The 27,659-nt window shown below is 47.1% G+C and overlaps 1 protein-coding gene across 3 annotated transcripts in view; it reads left to right on the top strand.

Moving 5' to 3' along the window:
- The window catches only part of mok (MOK protein kinase), a 103,720-nt gene extending 76,332 nt beyond the window's left edge, over window positions 1-27,388 (top strand). For 2 of the 3 annotated variants that reach the window (XM_033026535.1, XM_033026536.1), the window contains exon 12: window positions 26,524-27,388. In XM_033026535.1, the coding sequence (XP_032882426.1) occupies window positions 26,524-26,598 (75 nt within the window). In that variant the 3' untranslated portion in view covers window positions 26,599-27,388. Of the gene's footprint in view, window positions 1-1,625; window positions 1,711-26,523 lie in introns of all 3 variants that reach the window. The other variant, XM_033026534.1, reaches the window with a different exon arrangement.
- The last annotated feature ends 271 nt before the right edge of the window (window positions 27,389-27,659 follow it).

Genomic DNA, 27,659 nt, shown 5'->3' with positions numbered 1-27,659 from the left:
TACTCTGCCTCATCCCCATCAGTGATACGTCCCACAACAGTGGTGTCGTCAGCGAACTTGATGATGGAGTTCGCACTGTGACTGGCTACGCAGCCATGAGTATAGAGTATGTACAGCAGGGGGCTGAGCACGCAGCCTTGAGGTGCTCCCGTGCTGATTGTTATCGAGGCTGACACATTTCCACCAATACGAACAGTGTGGGAGGAAACCGAAGTTCTTGGAGAAAACTCACGCAGGTCACGGGGAGAACATACTAACTACATACAGACAGCACCCGTAGTCGGGATCGAACCCGGGTCTCCGGCGCTGCATTCGCTGTAAGGCAGCAACTACCGCTGTACCACCATGACCGCCTTTCTGATGAAGGGTCTTATATTATAAATATTACTTTGTTCAGAGTTCTAGCGTCTGCAGTTTTTTTATTTTAATCTCCTCTGGAGACGATTAATCACGCAAGACTTAACAAGTGACGTGAAAAGCTAAATCTATACTGATCTGATTTTCAATTAGTGTTTCTGTGTAATTACTAGACATATTTTGAAGTTTGACTGATGGTGAGAAATGAATGTTTCCTAATATGCCTTTGATGGGTTTGACTCATGAGAGTGACTGAAGGGATTTCTCCGTTTCCTTTACTGCTCATGCACTTTTTTTATAATTGGAGGAAGCACTTTAGAAGGAATAGACCAAGTGCAGACCCGTTGGTCTAGATAGGATACCGAGGGTAGATAGGGAGGGGGCATCTTCCTCCTCCACCCCTCCCCATCTCCCTCCTCCACAACCCCCACCCCCCCCCCATCTCCCTCTACCACCCAACTCCCTCCTCCTCATTTCCCTCATCCTCCTTCCCTCACTCCCATTCTCTGCCCCAGGACCTACCCAGGTCGTAGAGTAGCGCCAGGGCCTGGAACTCGGACCTGGTTCTCGTACTCGGCCCGGTCCGGCTGTCAGCTCGGCTGCCGCCTGGGCTATAGTGCAGGCTACGACTTCATCTCCGGGCTCGTCACAGACCACGGACCCAGGCTCGTCCTTGGTTCCAGCGGCAGCTTATTTTTTGGCCCCGGTCACAGCCCCATCCCAAGCCCCGGGCTCGGCCCTCACTCCAGCAGCACCCTGCCCATTGGGCGCCGGCAGCCACAGCCACGCGAACGCCGGAGTGTCCCGTCGTGCCTCGCGAGTGCATTGTGAATTAACTCGGGTTTTATTTTCCCGAAATGGGTGAGTTTTCGGGCTGTTTTTAAAACTTTAAACGATTAAAAAGTTTTGAAATATAGATGGGAATGCGACGGGTAGATGTTTATCGCCTCCACGGGGAAAAGAGTGAGTAGAAGGTGTGAAAATGGGAAGGCTGGGGCCTAGCGTTTGGAAAAAAATTGGAATCAACCAGATTGTGCCAAGATAACTGACACATACACGCGCGCGCACACGCACACACGCACACACGCACACACACACACACAGAGTTTTAGTAATATAATGATGGGTTAAGGTGTGACGCCAAATATCCAGGTAGATATTGAACTAAAGCTTTCGAAAACCTTGGGGATGTACTAGCATGGAAAGAGTATTATCTTTCTTTTTTTTAAATCTCATTTCCTTCTCCTCCCCACCCTCTCATAAAATAGGAGGACCCATTCAATCTTTCTACTCTTCAACATGAGATTGTGTCAGTCAGGAAGAGCATTGATGACCAGAGATAATTTAGTTTCGGTAAGAATTTATTCTGCACATTTCTGGCTGTCCCTACATTGAGAAATCTCTGTATTGCTATTAGAGTCATAGAGTTATACAGCATGGAAAGAAGCCCCGTGGTCCAATCCATCCATGTCGACCAAGATACTCACCTGAATTAGTCTAATTTTCCTGTGTTTAGCCTATGTCCCTCTAAATTTCCTAACCACATGTCTGTCAAAATGCATTTTAATTATTTTAAGTGTACCCATCTCCACAGCTTTCTCTGGCAGCTCATTCCACATAACCACCACTTGTGTGAAAACGTTACCCTTCAGGTTCCCTTTAAATGTTTCCCTTCTCACCTTCAATCTACGCCCTTTAGCTTTAGACCATCTAGCCCTGTGAAAAAGACATGCTGAATCTCCTTAACTTCTAGGGAGGTGCGTTGTGCTTCTCCTTGATTATTATCGATGTGCTGGGCCCATGAATTTGCAATTATTAACTCTCTACACTGCTTCCCCCCCCCACTGAAAATTGGCATGTGGTCTCCCAAATGTCCCTTTCTGAATTCTGAACAGAATTTGCATTTTATATTACCCTTTGTGCCACAGAGCACTTTACAGCCAAGAAAATATATTAAAAGTGCAACACAGAAATTGACTTGCCTCTGTAACCAACCTCATTTATTAAGTCCATTTTTAGAGGAGGAAACTCTGTACACCCATCTTTGTCACCACTATTTTGTGTTGTGTGCATGGATTTGCCTTATAATTAAATGAACGTAACTTCCAATCTTTAATTCTGTGAGTACACCTTCTAGCAAACCTATAAAGAGGAATTTTCAGTTGCTTTCTGGGATATTTTCCCATCCATGACTTATGTCACCTATTAAAACTTTATTAGGCATTACTAAATTGGTACAAACCCACAAGGGCTTTCTCACATCCACAGAAACATTTCACAATGTTCAGTTCATTCAGTACTTAAAAAGTTCAAAGTTCAAAGGTTATTTATTAGTCACATACACCTAGGTGTAGTGAAATGCTTCTTGCCAATGCAGCACATGAAGAAGGAATACAGACATAACATTAATAAGAGTTTTAAACATAAAGAACATCCCCCCACAATGGCTCCCACCATGAGGGAAGGCATAATGTCCAGTCCCCAACCCCAGTTCACCCATAGTCGAGCCAATTGAGGCCTCCACAGTTGCCTCTACGGAGGCCCGATGTTCCTGGCCGTTCTCGCCGGGTGATGTTGCTCCGGCGTCGGGAGAATCCTCGCAGCGGCCTGGGACACCTGGAACGGCCGCTTCCGTACTGGAGGCCGCGGCTTCCGAAGCCAACAAGGCCGCGCCGGTTGGAGCTCCACAACTGGCGATCTCGTCGCGAGATCCCAGGCTCCCGGTGTAAAGTCAGCGCCGCCGCCCGCAGCTGGCCGCTCCTCAAACCCCGCAGCTCCGCGATGTTTTACTCGGCGGTCTTCAGCTCACCGGAGCTCCAGCGCGGCGACCCAGGCAAGGCATCGCCCGCTCCGCGATAGCGCTCCAGCGCTGTGCCGCTGCCGAAGCCGTGGTTCTGGGCAGTGCCCGACAGGAAACGCCGCTCCAGGCCCGCTGGTAGGCCGCGAGGACGGGTCGAAGCTGCAGCCCGGAGAAAAGCTGCCTCTCCGACCAGGTAGGGACCCTGAAAGGTAGTTTCCCCCTTCCCCCCCCCCACCCCCCACATAAAAAAGTCTAGAACTCCAGAAACAAAAACACTTTAACTAACTAAAAATAAAAAAAAGATGAAAAGACAGACAGCTGCAGGCTGGGCAGCCGCGCACAGGTCAGCGCCCCCTGTACTTATGTACTATTTATGGGCTGAAGTAAATCCCTGACAATACATAAGTCTGATGAAGGGTCCCGACCCGAAACGTCGCCTGTCCATTTCCTCCACAGATGCTGCCTGACCTGCTGAGTTCCTCCAGCACTTTCTGTTTTGGACTTGTGAAGTTCTGTCATTTCCCATTTAGGTGAGAATTGAGATTAATATCAATGTTATACAAGGAGTCAAGTTATTCTTGTTTTATTCTTAATTTTAAGGGTTTGCTTTGAGAAAATAAGCATTTGATCGAGTCTTGTAAATATATCACCATATACTTTATATATTTTTACATTTTAGATTGCGGCGTTCAAATATCTGTTTGTTTCAGTTGGTTACTACAATTATTTACCCACTTCATGAAAACAGTATTATGTTGAAGCTCTGCTGTGTTAATTGTAATAAGGACTGTGCAGTAGCCATTTATTACATTTCTCCTCTTCAACTGCAGAATGCAATTACATTTAGATTACTTTTCTATAGAAAATAATTAAAGCATTCGGAGGAGCAAGGTGATGAGAACGTTGGTATGGGGACGCAGAGAAGGAGAAAAAGTAATGCCCGTCCCACTTAGGAAACCTGAACGGAAACCTCTGGAGACTTTGCGCGCCACCCAAGGTTTCCGTGCGGTTCCCGGAGGTTTTTGTCAGTCTCCCTACCTGCTTCCACTACCTGCAACCTCCGGCAACCACCTGCAACCTCCGGGAACCGTACGGAAACCTTGGATGGGGCGCAAAGACTCCAGAGGTTTCCGTTCAGGTTTCCTAAGCGGGACAGGGGCATAAGGAGTTGGGTTGTGAAGAGCTTTTAGGTTATTGACATGAAGGCAGAAGCACCAAACATTCTTTTGAAAATTTAGGAAAATGTAGTGTTCAGAATTCATGAAAGAGTCTGGGGAAGGGCGAGACTCAGTGAATCACAACTCAGTAAAACTTTGCAAATATCCTCATATATCTTGGCACTTGTGTCCAAGATAGGCTGCTGCACAAAAAGCAAAAATAAAAGTTGAGATAGTCATATTTGTTTTATCTTTCAGCCAGCTTCCATCACCTTAACCCATTAGGAGCATTGGTATATTCTGAAATCTTTCTTTTGTCTTCACCTATGTATTATGTTTCATAGACACATCTGTTCATGATTGGAATAACCACTATGTAAATAAATTATTTCATTTTATAATTAAAATCAACCATTTCCCCAATGCTAGCTGATCTTTCACCAGCAACGTGCCCGATAATTCAAGTGGAAGTTAGTGGAGTGGCTATTACGAGGGAGAAAGTGCTTGGGAAGCTGTAAGGGCTGAAGGTGGCTGTCACCTGGGTCAGATGGACTGCGTCCCAGTGTTCTGAACGAGGTGGATTTATAGATTGTGTGGAATCACTAGAGTTAGGAGTGGTTCCAGATGATTGAAAAATTGTGAATATTACCCCGCTGCACAAGAAGGGAGCAAAGCAGAATAGGGGGAACAATAGGCTAGTTAGTCTGACTACGGTGGTTGGTAAGAGTCCATTATAAACGATGAGGTTACGGAGTACTTAGAAGTTCAAGATAAAATAGGCCAAAGTCAGCATGGCTTTGTGGTCGTGCCTGAAAAACTTGCTGGAATTCTTTGAAGAGGTAAACAGCAGGACAGAAAAGGAAAGGCAGTAGATGTTTTTTACCTGGATTTTCAGAAATCCTTTGATAAGGTCAGAAATGATAGGAGTAGAATTGGGCCAATTCAGCCCATCAAGTCTACTCTGCCATTCAATCATGGCTGATCTATCTCTCCCTCCTAACCCCATTCTCCTGCTTCTCCCCATATCCTGGGACACCTGTACTAATCAAAGATCTATCTATCTCTGCCTTAAGAATATCCACTGACTTGGCCTCCACAGCCCTCTGTGGCAAAGAATTCCAAAGATTCACCGCCCCCTGACTAAAGACATTTCTCCTCATCTCCTTCCTAAACGAACGTTCTTTTATTCTGAGGATATGACCTCTAGTCCTAGACTCTCCCACTAGTGGAAACATCCTCTCCACATCCACTCTATCCAAGCCTTTCACAATTCTGTATAGTTCAATGAGGTCCCCCCCCTCATTTTTCTAAACTCCAGCGAGTACAGGCCCAGTGCTGACAAATGTTCATCAGAGGTTAACCTACTCATTCCTGGGAATATTCTTGTAGACCTCCTCTGGACCCTCAGAACCAGCACATCTTTCCTCTGTTATGATGCCCAATATTGCTCAAAATATTCCAAATGCGGCCTTACCAGTGCCTTATAGAGCCTCAGCATTACATCCCTGTTTTTGTACACAAGCCCTCTTGAAATAAATGCAGGCATTGAGTTTGTTTTCTTTACTACCAATTCGACTTGCGCATTAGCTTTTTGGGAATCCTGCATCAGCACACCTAAGTCTCTTTGCACCTCCAATTTCTGGATTCTCTCCCCATTTAGAAAATAGTCTTGGGCACCGCTGCAGTGTAGATGGAGGAATTGGGAGTAGGGGATAGAGTCTTTGCAGGTAGTAAGGTGGGAAGAAGTGCAATTGAGATAGTTGTGAGAGTGAGTGGGTTTGTAATAGATGTCAGTCGATAAGCTATCTCCTGTGATGGAGACAGTGAGATCAAGAAAGTGGAGGGAGGTGTCAGAGAATTTGTCAGAGAGGTGTCCAAGTGTTTTGAGTGCAGGATGGAAATTGGTGGTGAAGTTAACGATGTCCATGAGTTCATGCATGTGAGCGGAGGGCTGTACCTTCAGAGGGGGGTGAGGTTAGAGTAGGTGAGGGGATTGGAAAAGTTGAGATGATTAAGAAGTCGAAAGAGGGTAGAAGGCCGTCTGGGGAAGTCCATGAGGAAGTGGACCAGTGGTGATGGGAGAAGGGGTCATCACTGGATGCTCAGAACTCCTTCCATTTGAAAAAGGCATGGAGGCAGAGATGAAGGAGAAAAGTTCTACATCGTGGCAGATACGGAACTCTTTGAGGTGGGGGTGGAGGGGAACAAAGGTGAGGCCTCTATTGAGGACAGACCATTCTGTATCAGAAAGGGGGGGGGGGGGGAATGGTGAATGCACGACAAGTGTGAGGGTTGGGGTCAGAGGAGGAACGGGGAGGAGAGAGGGAGAGAGGGAGAGAGAGAGAGAAAAGACTCAGTATCTCTCGGGAATCCCAAAGCAGGAGACGAGCGGTTAGCAGAGGGGGGGGGGGGAGGGGGTGGGGGAGGCACGTGACTTCACTCGATGCGCAGGCTCCAAGGAGAAATTTCTTCACAACCAAGCTGGCATGCTCGTGAGTGCTCGTGAGCGCCGGTGTCCTCCAGGCCCGCCGCACTCAGGTGCTCATCGGCATCTCTGGGGTTGGGAGTGCGAGTTTGGGGGGGGGGGGCACCTCATGGAAAAGAGTGGCCAGCAGGCTGCGCCTTAAAAAATCTGCACAGCTGGCGGCGAGGAGTAGAGGCATTGTGACGTCATCAGCCGGTTAGCTTCAGTTAACTTTAGCTTCAGATTGGTGAAGAATTTGAAGTAATAACTTGTATAGTTCTTCCTGTTGCTAGAATAAAATCTGTCCTCATTGTCTGATTTAGAGACCACACAGCGTATTATGTTCAGTTTTGGCCACCCTACTATAGTAAAGATACCATTAAGATGTAAAGAGTGTAGGGGGAAGTTGCCAACACTCGAGAACCTGTTCAGGCAGTGGTTGGACAGACTAGGTCTTTATTCCTTGGAGCGCAGAAGACTGATAGATACTTGCAATGGCGTATAAAATCATGATGGGAATAGATAGGGAGAAAGAGTCTTTATCCCCAGGGTAGGGAAGTTAAAAATTAAAGGGCATCGATTTAAGATGAGGGGAAAGATTAAATAGGAACCCAAAGGGAAATTTACTCCATACAGAGGGTGGTGGGTTTATGGAATGAGCTGCCAAATGAATTAGTTGATGTAGATATAATAAAAACATTTAAAAGATGTTTGGACATGTACATAGATAAGGAATGTTTAGAGGGATATGACAAGGCAGAGCAGATTAGACCAACAGGTAGGGAACCTTGGTCAGCATGAACAAGTTGGGCTGAAGAGCCTGTTTCACTATGATTTTAAAGTTTTATCATTCTTCCCATATTCTACCACAATCTATATTTTTCTGATAAAACTAAGATTTTTCTACTAAAAAATGGAAGTATTATGTAATCTTTTAAATGTGGTGTGATTATCCAATGACCATTATTTCATCTGTAACCCATCCAATCCTCCTTTCACAACTACCTGTACACCATCTTTGTCCCCACTATTTTGTGTTGTGTGCATGGATTTGTCCTATAATTAAATGAACGTAACTTCCAATCTTTAATTCTGTCAGTACACCTTCTAGTAAACCTATAAAGAGGAATGTTCAGTTGCTTTCTGGGATATTTTCCCATCCATGAGTTATGTCACCTATTAAAACTTTATTGTGCATTACTAAATTGGTACAAACCCACAAGGACTTTCTCACATCCACAGAAACATTTCACAATGTTCAGTTCATTCAGTACTTATGTACTATTTATGGGCTGAAGATTATCCAATTGTGATTATCCAATGACCATTATTTCATCTGTAACCCATCCAATCCTCCTTTCACAACTACCTGTCACTGCTCTGATCTCTTCTCGGGAGTATCCTTTACATTATTCACAGCTGATCATGACATTAGTCCTGCGAGAATGGAGATCTTTATTCCAATGAGATAGCAACCATCACATTGACAATGAGATGGTGAGAAATGTATTAACATCCCACTCCATGGCAGTTTGGGTTGAAATGAATGATGGGGGTGGGCATAGGACCACTGTGTAGAGATAGACAGATACAGAGAAACAGCTTGGAAATAGGCTCTTTGGTCCACTGAGTCTACACTGCCAATCAATCATCTGTTCACACTAGTTCCATGTTACCCCATTCTCCCATCCGCTCCCTACATACAACGACCAATCAACCTACAAACCTGCACTTCTTTGGGATGTGTGGGGAGCCCGGAGCAGCTAGAGGAAACCCACACGGCCACAGGGAGAACAGGGAAACTCCACACAGACAGCACCCGAGGTCAGGATCAAGCTCTGTTGCACAACTTTTAGCAGAAAATGCCAAAATGGAAGCAATGTATGCCAGATGAGTAGCAACCCAAAGACTGCAATGGCATTCATACTCAACCCCATCTCCAATCAACCCTTAGCTTTAACAACAATAATGTAGTTGTTGACGCAGACTAACTATCCAACCATGCCCAAATTTACATGAAAAGTAAAAGTAAAAAAGGCAAACAGGCTTTTCAGGGGCTCAGTCCCATTTGTCATTGGGTGTCTTGCATCCTATGATTTTGAAAAGCCATTGCTGCAATGTAGTTGGATGAATGGATCTATACCCCTGCATACTGAAAAAAAATATTGAATGGAAGTCTCACCCAATCCATCTGTAAAGGGAACTACACCTCATGCAATAAACCAATTTTATTGAATAGTAAGCAGAATATTTACCATACCTGCAAATATTTACTAACCTTCAAGTCAACTTTATTTGTCACATACACATACAAGGTGTGCAGTGAAATGAAAGTGGCAATGCCTGCGGATTGTGCAAAAACTACACAACAGAATAGAACAGAATCAATATTTACGTTAGAAAAAAAAATAAAAAATTTAAAAGACACAACACAACAGTAAATTAGTACAGTAAATTAGTCCCTGGTGAGATAAGAGTTTACAGTCCTGATGGCCTGTGGGAAGAAACTTCCTTCTCATCCTCTCTGTTTTCACAGCGTGACCGCGGAGGCGTTTGCCTGACTGTAGCAGCTGGAACAGACCATTGCTGGGGTGGTACGGGGTCCCCCATAATGTTGCTGGCTCCGGATCTGCACCTTCTGATGTATGGTTCCTGCAGGGGGGCGTGAGTAGTTCCCATAGTGCGTTTGGCCGAACGCACTACTCTCTGCAGAGCCTTCCTGTCCTGGGCAGAGCAGTTCCCAAACCAGATTGTTATGTTGCCGGACAAGATGCTTTCTACAGCCCCAGAGTAGAAACACTAAAGGATCCTCAGAGAGACTCTGAATTTCCTCAGCGGCCTGAGGTGGTGAAGGCGCTGCCTTGCCTTACTTACCAGTGCAGCAGCGTGTGTTGTCCATGTCAGATCCTCTGTGATGTGGACTCCCAGGTATTTAAAGCAGCTCACCCTATCCACAGTATACCCATTTATCTCCAGTGGCATGTACGTCCTCGGATGTTGTGCCCTTCTAAAGTCCACAATCAGTTCCTTAGTTTTTATGACATTCAAGAGGAGGCTGTTGTCCTGACACCAGAGTGCCAGATCAGCTACCTCCTCCCGGTAGGCCTTCTCATTGTTATCGGAGATCAGGCCCACCACCACAGTGTCATCAGCAAACTTGATTATAGAGTTGAAGCTGAACCTGGCCACACAGTCATGTGTGTACAGGGAGTACCGTAGGGGGCTAAGGACGCAGCCTTGGGGGGGATCCTGTGTTCAGGGTGAGGGTGTTGGATGTATGTCTTCCCATCTTGACTACCTGGCGGTGAGAAAGTTCAGGACCCAGGCACACAGGGGAGTGTTAAGCCCCAGTTCCAGCAGCTTCTCAGCAAGTCTGGTGGGGACTATCGTATTGAAAGACAAACTGAAGTCAATAAACAGCATCCTCACATAGCCCCCGTTCTGGCTGTCAAGGTGGGAGAGAGCAGTGTGCAGAACCTGGGAGACCGCATCATCCGTGGATCTGTTTGGACGGTATGCGAACTGTAGCGGGTCCATGTTGCGAGGGAGGAAGGTGCAGATGTGGTTCTTGATCAGCCTCTCAAAGCATTTCATGACCACCGAGGTGAGTAACCCAAAGCAGGTTCACACATTTCTTCTGGAATGGGCATTGCGCAAGTGAGGATTTGAAAGAACCATGGCATTGCTACCTAATCCCTCAAACCCAACAAGATTTTTACTTAACAGTATTAATTAAAACCATCTTCTTGTTTGTTTGTCTGTGAGGATGTGTGATCCTGAAATTACGCCAAAACGGTACACGATAGCGCTACAATTTTGGCCCACCTTACTCACCATTGTCCTGTGGTGTTGTGTTTCGTTCAGATAGATAATATATTTTACAAGTTATTCACATTTTAAACTTTACAAAATCCAGTTTGACAAAAATCACTTGAACTTGCACTGGCAGTTAGCAGCATTTGGCGTCACAATGGAATCTAATTTACATAAACTGCCCGTCAGCAGTGTTCCAGCCCATAATGACATCACAATGGGATCTCATTTACATTTTTTAAAACCCTCAGTTTTCAAAAACACAGCAGCGTTCCATTCAGATTGATGTTATATTTTACAAGTTATTCACATTTTAAACTTTAAAAAATTCACTTTTCACTAAAAAAAAAATCAAACAATTAACTTTAAAAACTTCCCCTGCCCGTTACAATGTTAACAAATGACAGGACTCCCAGTGCAATGAGAGATTTGTTATATTGTTGTAAGGAGAGGGAGGGAGGGAGTTGGTGAGGAGGAGAAATGTTATTTTAACATTGTGTTTAGTGGGGGGGAGTGGTAAAGGGGAGAGGTGAAGAGTGGGGAAGCACAGAGATAGAGGGAGAGGAGGGGGTTAGGGAGGAGTGAGGGGTTATGGAGGGAGGGAGTGACAGGGTAGGGGAAAGGAGAGGGAGGGCAAGGTGAGGGAAGTAGTGGGGGAGGGGAAAGAAGGAGGGTAAAGAGGAGGGGGAGGGAGTGCTAGGGGATTAGAGGAAATGGAGGAGGATAGGGGTAGGAAGAGGGATGGTGAGGTAATGGAGGAGGGAAGTGGAAAGAGAGGGGAGGGGATGAGGGGAGGAAGCAGTGGAGGGTGGGGAGAGGGAGGATAATGGAGGAGGGGAATAGGGGACTGAAGAGGGAGAGTGAGATGCGTTCACATTGATCTTATTTTTTACGTTATTGCCATTTTGCCTATGGACCGGCCGCAGTCAGTCAGGATGGGACCCCACCACTCCCCCACTCTGACACTCAGCATGGAACTCCACAAGGCTGTGTGCTGAGCCCCCTCCTCCACTCTATACCTATGACTGCATACCGACCCACAGAACAAACACCATCATAACATTTGCAGATGACATGACAGTGGTGGGGCTGATCACTGAGGGCGATGTGTCAGTTTACAGGGAGGAGGTACAGAGGTTAATAGTCTCCAGTTTCATGTTCCTGGTCACCCACATCGCAGCAGATCAGGTGGTCAACTAACACGCACTCCTGGTAAAGAAGACACAACAACGGCTTCACTTCCTAAGATCACTCAGGAAAGTCAACTTGCCACAACAGCTGCTAGTGTCATTCTACCGTTGCTCCATTGAGTGTCCTGACACATGGAATCCTGGTATGGTATGGCAACAGTTCTGCAGCTGACAAGAAGGCTCTGCAGAGAGTCATCAATAAAGCCCAGAAGTTCACCAACACAAACCTGCCTGCCCTGGAAGAGATCTACAGCTCTCGTTGCCTGCGGAACGCATCACGCATACAAAAGGACTCATCTCATCCCGCACATCACTTGTTTGTCCTTCTGCCCTCGGGAAAGTGTTACAGGTCCATCAAATCGCACACCACAAGATTAACAAACAGTTTCTACCCCAAGGCCATCACCACTCTGCACTGAACACACAGCCCCCATAGGCAATATTTTGTACTGCCATAACACTATACTGTGAAATATTGCACATTCTGACAACAACATTTTTCTTGCCGTTTTTGTTGTTTCCATTGTCATTATTATTTTTCTGTTGGAGCTCCGCTCGGGCAGTGCGCCTGAAATTTTGTTGTATGTATTTACAATGACAATAAAATGTGTATTATTATGTATTATTTTAAACTTTAAAAACGTCAGCCGTGCCTGCGCAGTTGGGGGCTATGGGTCAGTGGTGGAATATTGCGTTCGGGGACCAGCCCTGTGACAGGGACCCAACGGGTCCCACTTGGTCTAGTTACACCTATTACTGTAAACATAGAAACATAGAAACATAGAAATTAGGTGCAGGAGTAGGCCATTCGGCCCTTCGAGCATGCACCGCCATTCAATATGATCATGGCTGATCATCCAACTCAGTATCCCGTACCTGCCTTCTCTCCATACCCTCTGATCCCCTTAGCCACAAGGGCCACATCTAACTCCCTCTTAAATATAGCCAATGAACTGGCCTCGACTACCCTCTGTGGCAGGGAGTTCCAGAGATTCACCACTCTCTGTGTGAAAAAAGTTCTTCTCATCTCGGTTTTAAAGGATTTCCCCCTTATCCTTAAGCTGTGACCCCTTGTCCTGGACTTCCCCAACATCGGGAGCAATCTTCCTGCATCTAGCCTGTCCAACCCCTTAAGAATTTTGTAAGTTTCTATAAGATCCCCTCTCAATCTCCTAAATTCTAGAGAGTATAAACCAAGTCTATCCAGTCTTTCTTCATAAGACAGTCCTGACATCCCAGGAATCAGTCTGGTGAACCTTCTCTGCACTCCCTCTATGGCAATAATGTCCTTCCTCAGATTTGGAGACCAAAACTGTACGCAATACTCCAGGTGTGGTCTCACCAGGACCCTGTACAACTGCAGTAGAACCTCCCTGCTCCTATACTCAAATCCTTTTGCTATGAAAGCTAACATACCATTCGCTTTCTTTACTGCCTGCTGCACCTGCATGCCCACTTTCAATGACTGGTGTACCATGACACCCAGGTCTCGCTGCATCTCCCCTTTTCCTAGTCGGCCACCATTTAGTCGGCCACATGTGAGAGGTAAACTATACCTCTCACATGTGTACCAAAGAGCATACCCAAGACCTCACATCATTCACACTTTCCATAAACAGACTGACTGACCCATTCATAATGTATTTTACATTTTGCAGCATTTATAAATTGTGATGTTTGAATAAAAGAATAAGAATAAAAAAACTTCAAAGTACTAAAGATCACAAACAAGGGCAGCAGTAACTTAATTTCCCACAGACTCTGCTGCTTTTGCTCATCCAGTAATCCAGTGAAGACCAAGCAGTGTGAATATTTAGAGGCAGTAAATAGGATGAGTTGAATGTCAGAAGGCAGAGGCAGCCCAGGATGGATACAGGAGGACAGGAAATAACAGTGACATGTGGAAGAACAACATGGCTGATGATTACTTGGCTACAAATGTGCAACTAAGAATGGAATCAGGTGTGGTTCTCAAAAGGGACTCACAGGTCATGGGAGAACTCACAGAAGAGTGAATGATTACTTTAGTCATAATGACACAGATGACCCACTGAGTCAATTTCATATGGAGAGATAAGGACAGAAACCCGGAGGAGGGATTCCTACAAGTAGTACCAGAAATTAGCTCCTTCAAATCCCCAGGGATCAATGCAACAATGCACATTGATGGAAATACAGATATGCTTCATAGATTGTATAAGTGCAGATAAAGTAGGTAGATGTGCTCTAACCAACAGTGCAGAAGCAAGGATTCAAATCCCAAAATACATTCACAATTATTCTGTGGCTGGTAATTCAGGATAGAACTAGCAGTCTCCGTTTAGCGCCATAGGTTTGTTTCCCAAATGAAGAATAGCCTTTCAAGTGAAGCACAATCAGAGCTACTGGTTTCAATGGAACTTGACTCCTTCAAAAGTTTTCATAGAGTCAGGCAAATAGACTCACCATTCCAGGATTCTGTCTGGGCGTACAAAAGGGAAGGTTAACCTTGGTTACAATGTATTTTTTCAGGATAAAATCTCTCAGCCCAATGACATTGAATGTGTGCTCCGATATTTTGCACATGCAATTGCGTTCTCATAAGAGATTTTATATGCAAAGAATCCTCATATATCAAAGTTAAGGCAAGTTCCAACTTCCAAGATAATTACTTTATGCCTCCTCACTCGGAAAGTAACAACAGGAAATGTGCCTGGGTACTTGGGCAAGAAGTGCACAGAGAGTCAGCTGCTGAGAGGTGTGGAGAATCAGATAGCAAAACATTTACAAAAAATAAGTTGGTTTAAAAGGGTGCAGAAGGTTCAGTTATGTGGAAAGACTGGAAACTGGGGGAGTTCTTCTTGGAATAGAGAAAGTTGTAATGACAGAGGTATTTAAAAGTATCACCAATAGCAGATTGAGAGAAACAGTCCCCAGAGGGGTCAGGAATTAGGAGCCACAGAATGAAGGTGATCGACAAAAGAACTAAAAGCGGCATGTGGTGAAATGGTATCACACAGTGAGCGGTCAGAGCTCCAAGGCAGGTCCAAAAACCTTTTAGAAATTTACCAAAGCATTGTTTTGAAGGGAAAGGACATGGGTCTCCAAGGAGTAGGACTACCCGGATTATACCCTAGAAAGCTAGCATATGGCTATAAACTACAAGGCTCTATGGTTTCCTTCCATGTCATAAACAGTCAGCTAAGATAATGTTTGGAAGACCAGTATGTAAAGTACTGGTCTTCCAAACATGGATGCAAGAACGGCAACCAGGTTTTTGTGAACTTATTTATTACAGAAATAACTCTTTGGTTTACAGGTCCTCACAAACACGTCTGACCACAACGGTGGTAAACTACACAACTGTGGCGGAAAGCGAAACCGCGCGAAAACAGCAGCCCCTCCTGAGTCACGTGACCGTGGCTTCCGAATGCTGGGTTCGATACCTGCGTGCGCCAGCAGGCGTCACTACATTGCCCCCCCCAGAATCCGCGGTACGGAAACGCACGGGTAACCGGACGGTTCGACCGGAACGCGTAGTCCGAGGTCGCGGGACGAGCGTAACAGTTGGGGCCGGCAAAACAGAACTGGAGGGACGCGACAAACGCGAACGAGGGACGGGCGTAACAGAGGGGACCAGTGAAACATAACCGGGGGTAACAGATGCAGAGGGCGGCAAAACGGCCGGCGTATGCCCTCTACGCCGCGGAGTGGCAACCGCCACCGGGCTGTCCTAGTCGACGTGGGCTGGCTTAAGGCGGCTGACGGAGACGAACTCCTCCCTGCCACCCATGTCCAACGTGAACGTCGAGGTACCAGTCCTCAGCACCCTGTACGGACCTTCGTACACCCGCTGTAACGGCGAGCATCCCAACGAAGGAAAACAAGCACAATCCCATAACATAGTAGGCACATGCACCGCGGTCGACCCGTGTTGGGAAGAGGGAACCGGTACGAACGCGCGCGCTTGCTCACGAAGGGACCTCCTGATCACGGGTGACGGGCAGAAAATCCCCAGGTACCCACAAAACCGAGCCATAAACCAGCTCGGCCGAGGATGCCGAGGTCTTCTTTAGGCGTAGTTCTGATGCCTAGGAGAACCCAGTGCAACTGGTCAACCCAATTGGGGCCAATCGGTGAGCCGGGCCCTCAACGCCGACTTAAGGTGTCTGTGGAAACGCTCAACTAAACCGTTCGACCCCGGATGATACGCGGTGGTCTGGTGCAGCTTTCTAGCCGTACAGCTGCGCCATACCACACCACAGGGAGGACGTGAACTGGGCCCCACGATCGGTAGTAATATCTGAAGTGACTCCGAAACGAGCGATCCAATTGGAGACAATAGCGCGTGCACAAGCCTCAGCTGAGGTATCAGTCAACGGTATTGCCTCTGCCCATCTGGTGAACCTATCTACGATGGTTAACAAGTGAGTGGCCCCGCGCGAACACGGCAAGGGACCCACCAGGTCGACATGGATGTGCAGGAACCTGCCGTCTCTACGGGCGGGCTGACATGCCTCTGCACCTTGGAAGTCTGACAGGGGGTACAAGCGCGGGCCCATGCTGCGACCTGCTTTCGTAACCTGCGCCAGACGAACTTGGACGCGACCAGGGCAGAGGTGGCGCGAATGGACGGGTGAGCTAGGCTGTGGATGGTGTCGAAAATCTGACGCCTCCAGGCAATCGGGACAATCGGGCGGGCTTTACCCGTTGAGACATCGCAAAGGACCCGCACGCCGGCGGTGCTGCAAGACACCTCAGCCAAATTAAGGCCCGATTCAGCATTGCGGTAATCCCCCATGCTGGCAGCCCGCTGGGCAGTGGCCAGCTCCGCGTAATCCACACCTAGGCTTAAAGTGGAAACCTCAGGGGCTGCTGGACGGGACAGCGCGTCGGCCACAACGTCCAGCTTCCCTGCCACATGCCGAATGTCAGAAGTGAACTCGGATATGTAGGCAAGGTGCCGCTGTTGCCTGGCGGGCCAGGGGTAGGGCACCTTATTTAAAGCGAACGTGAGTGGCTTGTGGTCCGTGAATGCGGTAAACGTGCGGCCCTCCAGGAAATAACGGAAATGGCGGATCGCTAGGTAAAGCGCGAGGAGCTCCCGATCGAAAACACTGCACTTGATTTCCGGGGCCCGCAGCTGCCTGCTGAAAAACGGCAGCGGCAGCCAGCGGCTACCTACCTGCTGCTCGAGGACAGCACCCACCGTGACGTCAGATGCATCCACGGTGAGGGCTGTTAGTGCTGATGCCCTAGGGTGTACCAGCATGGTGCTGTTGCCCAACGCGGTCTTAGCCCCCTCAAAGCTAACCCAGCCTCCTTGGACCGAACCAGGTCCTTAGGCTTGCCTGCTAGACACTGGAACAACGGCCGCATGATGGCGGCTGCTGACGGGACAAATCGATGGTAGAAATTGACCATTCCGATTAATTCTTGCAGGCCCTTGACGGATAGTAGCCTCGGGAAGCGACGGAATGCGTCGACTTTCTCAGGCAGCGGCTGTGCGCCATGGCAGGTTATGCTGTGACCGAAAAAGGAGATGGAGCACAATCCGAACTGGCACTTCGCGGTGTTGGTCACCAACCCGTGCTTACGCAGCCGTTTGAAGAGCAGGCGGAGGTGTTTAATGTGTTCAGCCTGCGAGCTGCTGGCCACCAGAATATCATCGAGATAGATGAATATGAACGGCAAACCCCGTCCAACCTGATCCATATACCTTTGGAACGCCTGAGCGGTGTTCTTCAGGCCAAAAGGCATTCTTAGCCATTCGAAAAGGCCGAAAGGGGTGATGGTGGCCGTCTTAAGGACGTCGTCGTGATGGACCGGAATTTGATTATACCCGCGGACAGCGTCGACCTTCGAGAAGAAGGCAGCGCCCTCCAAATGAGCCGAGAAATCTTGGATGTTCGGGACTGGGTACCGTATCTGCCGTGGTTACGGCGTTGAGACGCCTGTAATCATCGCAAGGTCTCCAACCCCCGGACTCTTTGGGCACCATATGCAGCGGGGAAGCCCAAGGGCTATCCGACCGCCGGACAATCCCCATGTCCTCCATAAGCTGGAACTCGTCTCGTGCGATGCACAGTTTATCGGGCGGGAGGCGGCGCACGCGGGCATGAACCGGTGGGCCCTCGGTAGGAATGTGGTGGACCACGCCACGAACTGGGGCGTGAGCAACCCAGGGAATTCAGCGAGAAGGGCTGCGAAAGGTTGCTGGATCTCAGCTACTTCGTCGAGTTGCTGTTGGGGCGTGAACGTTTTGCGCGGCTTCGCAGGGCACAGGTCTGACACTGGAACCATTTGCCCGCCTCGCACATCCACTAGCAGGGAGAACCCGTGCAAGAAATCGTCCCCCAATATTGGCTGGGCGACGTCAGCAACGGTGAACTTCCACCTATACGGGTGGGAGTCAAAATTTAAGTCCAGGGTCGGCGTACGGTAAGTGCGAATGTCGCTCCCGTGACGGCTGAGAGGATGGGTCCTACCTTATTGACGCAGGAATCTCGGGCAGTCGGTGGCAGGATGCTGGCTAAAGCACCGGATTCGACCAGGATATGGTGGCCGGAGTGGCGATCACGGACGTAGAGGCCTTCGTTTGGGCCGATCGCGTTCGCCTCTATAGGCGATTGGCCGAGGCATTTCCCTGATTAGGCATCTTCTGGTTTCCAGGCCATAACGGAGATGGTAATAGTACCAACGTCGTCGGCTGTACACCTCCGGCAGCGGCGATGCTTCTTCAGCGATGGCTGGTCCTGCTCTTCGTCCCGATGTCGTCTCGGTTGCACCCGCTCCTCCGTGGCGGTGGAGCGGGTGAAAGCACAAACGTCCCGCCATCTGTGGGGTCCACAACTCATCAGCTCTCTCTGCGAGGTGCTGGGAATCGCTGAAATCAGCCCTGGCGAGCATCAGACAGACTTCGTCTGGCATCTGCTCCAAGAACGCCCATTCGAAGAGCAAACATGGGCAGTGCCCGTCCGTCAGGGCCAGCATCTTTGCCATGATGGTGGATGGCCGCAAGTCGCCGATGCTGTTCATGTGCAGGATCGTTGCCGCCCTGTCTCTACGGCTCAGACAGAAGGTATGGAGCAGCAGGGCCTTCAGACCTTCGTATTTAGCGATCGTCGGCGGGTCTCTGATGTATGGCAACAGCCTCGAGGCACAGTCCCGTGGCAGAACTCCTACCACATAAAAGTACATCGTGCCGTCTGCACTAATGTGGTGCAGATGGAACAGTGCCTCAAGTGGGCGAACCACACCTGAGGTTGGTCTGGCCAAAATGAAGGTAATTTGAAGCCCGGTGAGCCCTGCCTCGTTCCGGCCGATTCTGTGGAACGTAGTCCTCCTGCATGATCTTCTTTGTCTAACGACGGCTAGACAAGTCAGGGTCACCAATTTGGCGGATGCAAGAACGGCAACCAAGTTTTTGTGAACTTATTACAGAAATAACTCTTTGGTTTACAGGTCCTCACAAACACGTCTGTGGCGCGAAAGCGAAACCGGCGGAAAACAGCAGCCCCTCCCAGGTCACGTGACTGCGGCTTCCGAACGCCGGGTTCGATACCTGTGTGCGCCAGCAGGCGCCGCTACAGTACATTTCAATGCCCAAGTGGCCTAAACGCAAGTTCCCCAACAGTTGTATCCTAATTTTGACAACTCTGTTGGGGTAGCATCAGAAACGCTAAATGCTAGGTTACACTATCAAGACTTGCATCAACATACTGAAATCTCTTCCAAGAATTCAGAAAATTTAACTGGGTCATTTCACACCTCATTACAAAAAGAAAAATCACATCACAATCAGAGCAGAACTCCATTGGCATTATACCCAAATAAGAATCTACTGAAGTGTGAAGGCCTGGTACATTCAAAGTTTGAATTTAATATTTCACCTTTCCAAAGCTGGAGGATTAATTGCTGAAGGAATTGTATCGTCAATGCCGAAAAGAGAGGGTCTGCCACTTGAAAATCAGATCTTGTTAGCTGCTGTCTAAGTAGATCCAATGAACCAAATCTTTTTGAGCGAGGATCATATTGCTACAGCAAAAGAGGCCCTCTGTGCTGTTGCAGTTTGGATAAAAGGGCTACTACCTGAAAAGTCAGAGCCACAAAATGAAGATGGGAGTACCAAATCCTTCTCATCCTCTTCAAATTTTGTCAGATTTTGCAAAATCTATCTACATCTATCTATTACTAAAACTCTCATCTTGTTTGTGATTCTGTCTGCGTGCGTGCGTGTCTGTGTGCCCATGTTCTCCCGGAACTACACCAAAACGGTACACGATAGTGCTACAATTTTTGGACCACCTTACTCACAATTGTCCTGTGGTGTGTTTTATCACAGTTTCGTTGAGATTATTTTTTACAAATTATTCACATTTCTCTCAAGAGAGAGCTAGATGGGGCTCTTAAAAATAGCGGAGCCAGGGGATATGGGAAGAAGGCAGGAACGGGGTACTGATTGGGGATGATCAGCCATGATCACATTGAATGGCGGTGCTGGCTCGAAGGGCCGAATGGTCTACTCCCGCACCTATTGTCTATTTTAAACTTGAAAAAATTTAACTTCTCACCGTAAAAATTCCAATTCCAACTTGCTGCCCATGCCCGTTACAATGACAGGACACTGAGTCCTGTCATTTGAAACAGTGTAACGGGCAGGGCAAGGGAATTGGATTTTTTAAAAGTTTAAAAAGAGGGAGGGTGAAGAAGAGGGGGAGGGAGTGCTGGGTGATGAGGGGAATAAGACGCACCTGCGTAGTTGGGGGCTATGGGTGAGTGGTGGAATATTGCGTTGGGGAATAGGTTGCATTGGGGGAACGGGAGAGTGGTGGAATATTGTGTTAGGGAAGGGTTGCGTTGGGGGACCAGGCCTCTTGTGCGGTCTATGGGTGCATGGTGGAATATTGCGTTTGGGGAATGGGTTGCGTTGGGGGACTAGGCCTTCCATCTGACAGGGACCCAACGGGTCCCACTTGGTCTAGTATTGATCATATCTATCTATTATATAAAAGTCTGTGCCTGTCGCCTGCCGTCCGTCCGGCTGCCTTTCTGCCTTTTGATTCGTTTCCATCGTGTGATGTCACAATGCCCAATGCTCGCAGATGTCCAATCACAATGCCCAATGCTCGCAGATGTCCAATCGGAATGGATCCATTTACATGTACGGCTTCCGGCTGCATTTCTTCCTTTGATTCACTGGAACTCCGAAACCAGACGCAGAATCGCCGACATCTTTTCCATTTCGGTAGAGATTTCACTTTTCTTTCTAAGTACCCGCTCCTCATTACATTTCGTCGTGTTTAAGTACACGTTTTTAATCAAATCCTTCCCCCCCCCCCCCCCCCCCCCCCCCCCCCCAATATTTCAAAAATAAACTGGCTTCTCACCCATAGAATCAGCACCAGCACCAGCCCCAGCCCCTGGTGAACGTTCCATTGTGTGATGTCGCAATGCCCAATGTTCACACATGGTTGCAGGAGGGCTGTGATTGGAAACTAAATATTCCAGGATTTCGTTGCTTCAGGTGTGATAGAATTGGAGGGGCAAGAGATGGAGGTGTTGCATTACTTATCAGGAAAGATATTACAGCAGTGCTTTGGCAGGATAGATTAGAGGGCTCGTCTAGGGAGGCTATTTGGGTGGAACTGAGAAATGGGAAAGGGGTAGCAACACTTATAGGGGTGTATTATAGACCGCCAAATGGGGAGCGAGAATTGGGAGAGCAAATATGTAAGGAGATTGCAGATATTAGTAGTAAGCACAAGGTAGTGATTGTGGGAGATTTCAATTTTCCACACATAGACTGGGAAACACATTCTGTAAATGGGCTGGATGGGTTGGAGTTTGTAAAATGTGTGCAGGATAGTTTTTTGTTGGGGAAGTCCAGGACAAGTGGGTCACAGTTTAAGGATAAAGGGGAAATCCTTTAGTACTGAGATGAGGAAAACATTTTTCACACAGAGAGTGGTGAATCTCTGGAATTCTCTGCCACAGAAGGTAGTTGAGGCCAGTTCATTGGCTGTATTTAAGAGGGAGTTAGATGTGGCCCTTGTGGCTAAAGGGATCAGGGGGTATGGAGAGAAGGCAGGTACAGGATACTGAGTTGGATGATCAGCCATGATCATATTGAATGGTGGTGCAGGCTCGAAGGGCCGAATGGCCTACTCCTGCACTTAATTTCTATGCTTCTATGTTTCCCTCTCCTCACCCCTCTCCCTCTCCCACCCATCCCTCTCTCCCCCACCCCCTTCCCTCTCTACCACCACCCCCTTCCCCCTACCCCTCTGCCCTTTCACCACTCCCCCTACCCCTCCCTCCCCACTCATCCACTTCTATCCCCTTACCCCACGCCTCTCCCACCCCTACCCCTCTCTTCCCCTCTCTCCCCCACCCCTTCCCCTACCCCTCTATCCCTCTTCCATCACTCCCCCGTCTCTCTTCCTCCACTCCCGCTACCCCTCCCTCCCTCCCCACTCTTCCACTTCTCTCCCCCTTCTCTCCTCCCCCTCTCCCTCTCCTCACCCCTCTCCCTCTCCCATCCCTCTCTCCCCCACCCCCTTCCCTCTCCCCCCCCCACCCCCTATCCCTCTGTCCCTCTTCCATCACTACCCCTACCCCTCTCCTCCTCCCTCCCCTCTTCCACTTCTCTCCCCCTTCCCCTCTCTCCCCCACCCCTCTCCCCCTCCCTCCCTCCTTCCCATCTTCCCCATCCCCCCTCCCCCACATCTCTCTCCCCATCTCTCACCCCCTACCCCGCTCTCCTTTCCCTCCCAAATCTATCCCGCTCTCCTCTCCCCTCCCTCCCCTCTTCTCACCCCCCCCCCCCGCAAACGCCGTTGGGGAAACAGACCCAATGGGTCTGCACTTGGTCTAGTACCTATTAAAAGTCTGATCTTGGATGTGTGTATGTGTTTATTTGCTTCAATAAAACAACGCGCTAACGGTAACATTTTTACATATTCTGGTAGATTTTTTCCGTGGAGTCCAAAATTGCCTTATCTGAAAAAATCATGCTTTATTTCTCGAGTTATTAATGAAAATGTTCAAAAATCGGAAAAAAAGTTGGGGAAAAACTTGCTCGTACTGCGAGTGACGTCACCCTCCCCCCCGACCACTCCCCCAGTATTCGGGCCCTGCCTGGACCCTGCAGCGTGGAGCCAGAAATAAGGGAGTGTTGCTTTCGGGAACCAGCCTCCCCTATGATGACGCGCCCTCCACCCACCCCTCAAACTCTACCGCCCTCACACTCTGCCCACCCTCCCTCTGTCCCCCTCTCGCTCCCTCTCTGCCCCCCACACCTCCTGTGCGGGCTACGGGTAGGGTGCGTTGGGGTCCAGCGGGTCCCCCTTGGTCTAGTATTATACTAAAACTTCCCTTTGTTCTCAACATTCCAAATTTCCGTGTGTTTGCAGGGTTGTGTTGGCTTTCTTTTAATCTCCTTAATTTGTATCTTCTTCCAAAATGTTTGGCCACAGCCGTCTGATTTTCACACATGCTACTCACATTTTTCCCCTCAACAGGATAAACATCTTCCTGTCGCATTCCAACCTATATTTCCGAAGTTTTTTGAAGTTTTAATCGTTTATTTAAAAAAATTAACTGTTTTTCAGTGGGAGGCTCGCAGCACTTTCCATTGATGATGTCAGTGCCATCTCACAGACGTCCAATCACAATGGATCTCATTTACATATTACATCACAACGGGATGGGGTGGGAGATTGCAACCTTCACGTGTTGCCACAAATGCAATCAACCTGGCGTGCACAATCAAATAAGATCAAATAGAACAAGTTGTCCTCCCCCTCCCCCTGTACCCCCTCTACTCCCCCCTCCCCCTCCCCTGTGACGCTGCGCACCCCCCTTTCCCTACTCTCCCTCTCTACCCCCTCCCTCTCCCACCACGCCTGCGCAGTTGGGGGCTATGCGCAAGTGGATATGGCAGGGGATGGGGGGGGAAAAGGAGCAAATGAATAATAATATTTAGACTAAGTGGGACCCATTGGATCCCAGTCACACGGGAAGACTGGTCCCCCAGTGCAACCCATTCCCCAACGCAATATTCCGCCACCAACCCGTTCCCCCAACGCAACCCATTCCCCCAGCGCAATATTCCACCACTCACCCATAGCCCCTAACTGCGAGGGCGCGGCTCATTTCCCCTCATCCCCGAGCACTCCCTCCCCCTCCTCTTCATGTGTGGGAGGGGAAGGGGGAGAACGGTGTGTGTGTGTGGAGGGGAGCAGTGGTGCGGGAGGGGTGTGTGGCGGGGAGAGGTGTGTATGTGGCCAGGAGGGGTGTGGGAGGGTGTGGAGGTGTGAGGGGGGAGGGGTGTGAGCGAGGAGGGAGGGTTGTGGGGGTGGGAGGGGGTTGTCACAACGGGGATCTCTGGCATCAGAACAGGAACTCCTCAGCCACGCCTGCGCAGTTGGCTATGGGTCAGTGTTGGATTATTGCCTTGGGGGATGGGGCCCAACTGGTCTGCATCTCGTCTAGTATTTAGATAAAATTGAACAGTCGAGTGCAAAGTGTTCCCATTTAAACTTGCGAAGGCAGCCTTATGATGTTAAACTAATGGAATTTAAGCAACATTTTCTTGGTGGTTTAAACGAAGTAGAGAAATATGATCGCTCATCGAAACTTATCCCTGCTTATCCAGAAATAGTAAAATTTGCTGGTATGATAGTAACAGCCATACCACCAGGCACGTGCCGTGAGTGATTACTCAGGGTCAAGAACGGAACTCACTATCAAAACATGGAGGGGACGGGGGACACAATTTTTTGGCGGCCGCGCGTGCATGCGTACACGTGCGCGCACGCGCTCCTTCGGAGGCTCAATCCAACGCTAAATGCAGCTCAACTGCCTGTCTCACCGGGTTAAGTAACAGCCCTGCCTGGACTGACGGGATAATAGCGCTGCTTCTCCGCGCTGGCCATATTCCTCGCAAGCCCAGGCAGGTTAACCTGGCGGGGATGTCGCCCACCTCTCAAAACATGGGGGGGATGTGTCCCCTCTGGCCCCTCCCCGGTTTTCCGCCCCTGCTCAGGGTAGGCAGTCAGTCGGCATGCGCAGATTGTTCTCTCCGTAAAAATAAAAAATAAAAACAAAGACAGTAACAATTCAATTTGCCCAAGGCTTCCAAGTCTCCTTTATTCTGAAGGGGTGAAGGGTGAAGGGTGATGGCAGGTGGAGAGATGGTGGGCAAAACAGGAGCACACAGGGACATGATGAATCAGTTGTCATCTTGTTGAATGACAACACTTGTTCAAGGGAACAATTGGGGGGAGAGTTCCTTTCACAGCGTGGTTGCGTGGAGAGACTTCTCCGCACTGAAAATAATTAAATCAGATTTAAGGGCTTCAATGAAAGAGCATCTGGCAGAAGCAATTCTGTTCCTAAGGATGTTATTAATAAATTTTAGGTATGTACTTTTGTAGCAAACATAACTACCTTTGCATTTAGTTTTAATTTTTGTCATAATTTAGCCATTTAGCTTATACCTGTGGCCTTATATTAATAAATTTTGGAGTAATGCTTTTATAATTTTTATTTAATTCAATGAATTTTAATTTTGTCATAGTCCTATGTGGTTTTTTTTCTTTTAGCATAATGAATTACGTTTTTTCCAAGAATAAACAATAAAAAAAAGCCCCAATAACACAGCTAAAACCATTAGACTCAAAAATTTAAGGACATGGGTTTAAAAGGTAACCGGATGATTCATGTAGTTCTTATGAAATGCCATCTTGTGTAATGTCAACATAGCAGATTTTGAATTATTATACCTAGGGGTTTGAGTTGGATACACAAAAATCAAGAGTTCGGATGATTTGGGTATCGACTCCACAGCCTTGCTTCGACCTTTCATATACTTCTTCTCCATTGGTCATCATCATACCTTAGTTAAGTTTTTTGTACGTCTTCCTTAAAATCATTGTCTTTCTAAACAAGGCTGTCTTTGAAACTCAATTATTTTACCAAACTTTTGATCTCCCTGCTTTCTGGACTTACTCATGCCAATGTGTCTAATCAGCCCGCTGCGCAGTGCCCTGTGATGTTACAAAAGTGCTTATGAATGCAGCTTACTTTCTGGGATGGCATTCTCATTGAAAAAAACCCCTGAAAATAAGACATTTGGATAGGTATCGGGATAGGAAAGGTTTAGAAGGCTATGGGCCAAACGCAGGCAAGTGTGAAACTTCTCTTCGGTAGATGGTACAGAACTCCCAACTTCAATGAAGTGCATCAAGACTGGCATAACCTTCTTTACCCAGTAATTCCAGGGCAGCACATTGATGCAGCGGTGAATGCTGCAGCTTCACAGCTCCAGGTACCTATTGTAAATTATCCCTTAATGCATAAAGGGCTTATGAGAGAATATTGCTGGGCTACAGGGAAATAGGACTGTCCTACTGAGAGGCCAGATGGACCCCAGTCATACTCAGTACATATCCAGGCTATGTATTCAATAGGTTAAGTAATTTCAATGTGTAAAATATCTTATTTAAAGAGCATGATACAGGAAAATGGTTCAATTTTCATTTAAATTTTCCAGTGAGATAGCAATCTTAAAATAGATTACAAAAAAATGAAAATAGAATTTTCATTTTTAATGAAAATTTATGATCTGTTTTGAAATCCCAGAAATAAACGCTCCTAAACATTTAGAATGCATTTTTAATGTTCTTGATTAGATGTCAGAGAAAGTAGTTCAGTTCATAGTTTTACTGCTATATTCATTAAGTTTTCATTTATTCATAGTGTCCAAGACCATGGAATTCTACAACGAAATGTTACAGTTTACCCTCTACAGAAAGAAAGAGTGATGGCTACTGAGAACAATTACAATTCAAGAGTATTCAATAACCATTCCTTTTCAAAAATTCTTGTAATGTTTTTTAAATGTTGCAAAAGACCATATTTATGTCTTCCACTGGATTACAGGCTGACCATCAGGTTTGTGCCTTTTTTTAACTTCAGTTTTTAATCAAGTGAAGCACCAGCCCAAAGTTTATTCACTTGATGCCAGAAAATAACAAATATTTTTAGAATGGAAATGCCATAAACAAAATGGCATTTGATGTTAATCAAAAAAAGGCACTTTATTTTCAAACTGGTTACCATTTTAGTTAACAGATTCATCTAAATGTAGACATTTACTGATCAAAAGCTGAAGATATGGATTAATATTTGCAAAGAGTTATAAATGTTCCTTTTCTGAGAAATCTATGCCGACTCAACGTGGAGCAAATTTGCACAAACATCAATCCTAAACCATTATCAGTTTGTCAGTAAAATTTCACTTATATATATATATATATATAATCATACAGTAACATTTACATTCTCACTTTCATGGAATTTATGAGTGCAGACATTTTAATTATCTTCAGGCCAAATTGCTACATTGAATATCTATGTACAATGTTGCCTCAACCATTAAATACTATTTTTGTTTTGGAAGGTTGCATCACATTAATGGACAAACTAGATTACCATACATGGGGACATTGGTAAACTACAACCATTTTATTTGTTTTACATCATACAGCACATTTATATATGTTTTAATAACATTTAATTCCCTTTTTGGAAATTGTTCTTCAATAAATTTCTATTTATCAAATGGAGGATATTTTGTCTTTTTTGGAGGGGAAATAAGAGTTCGCTCCATTTCTCATTTACTCCAGCCAATTAAAGTGTAGCTAACAGAACTATTGATGGATGCCAAGTGTGGAAGCAGACTTCCCGTGGAAGATTGGTTTCCCCTAATGTATGACAATTCCAAAATTAATTAATTATTTTTTTTAAATTGTATTTTGTTCTTTATATTATATAAAATGTTAATTGCACTTTCTAACAGGTATTCAGTCAAATCATGTTAAAAAGTAAAAAGG

This window comes from Amblyraja radiata, chromosome 9, assembly GCF_010909765.2.
Source record: "Amblyraja radiata isolate CabotCenter1 chromosome 9, sAmbRad1.1.pri, whole genome shotgun sequence".
NCBI lineage: Eukaryota > Metazoa > Chordata > Chondrichthyes > Rajiformes > Rajidae > Amblyraja > Amblyraja radiata.
This window is presented reverse-complemented; position numbering and strand designations above follow the sequence as displayed.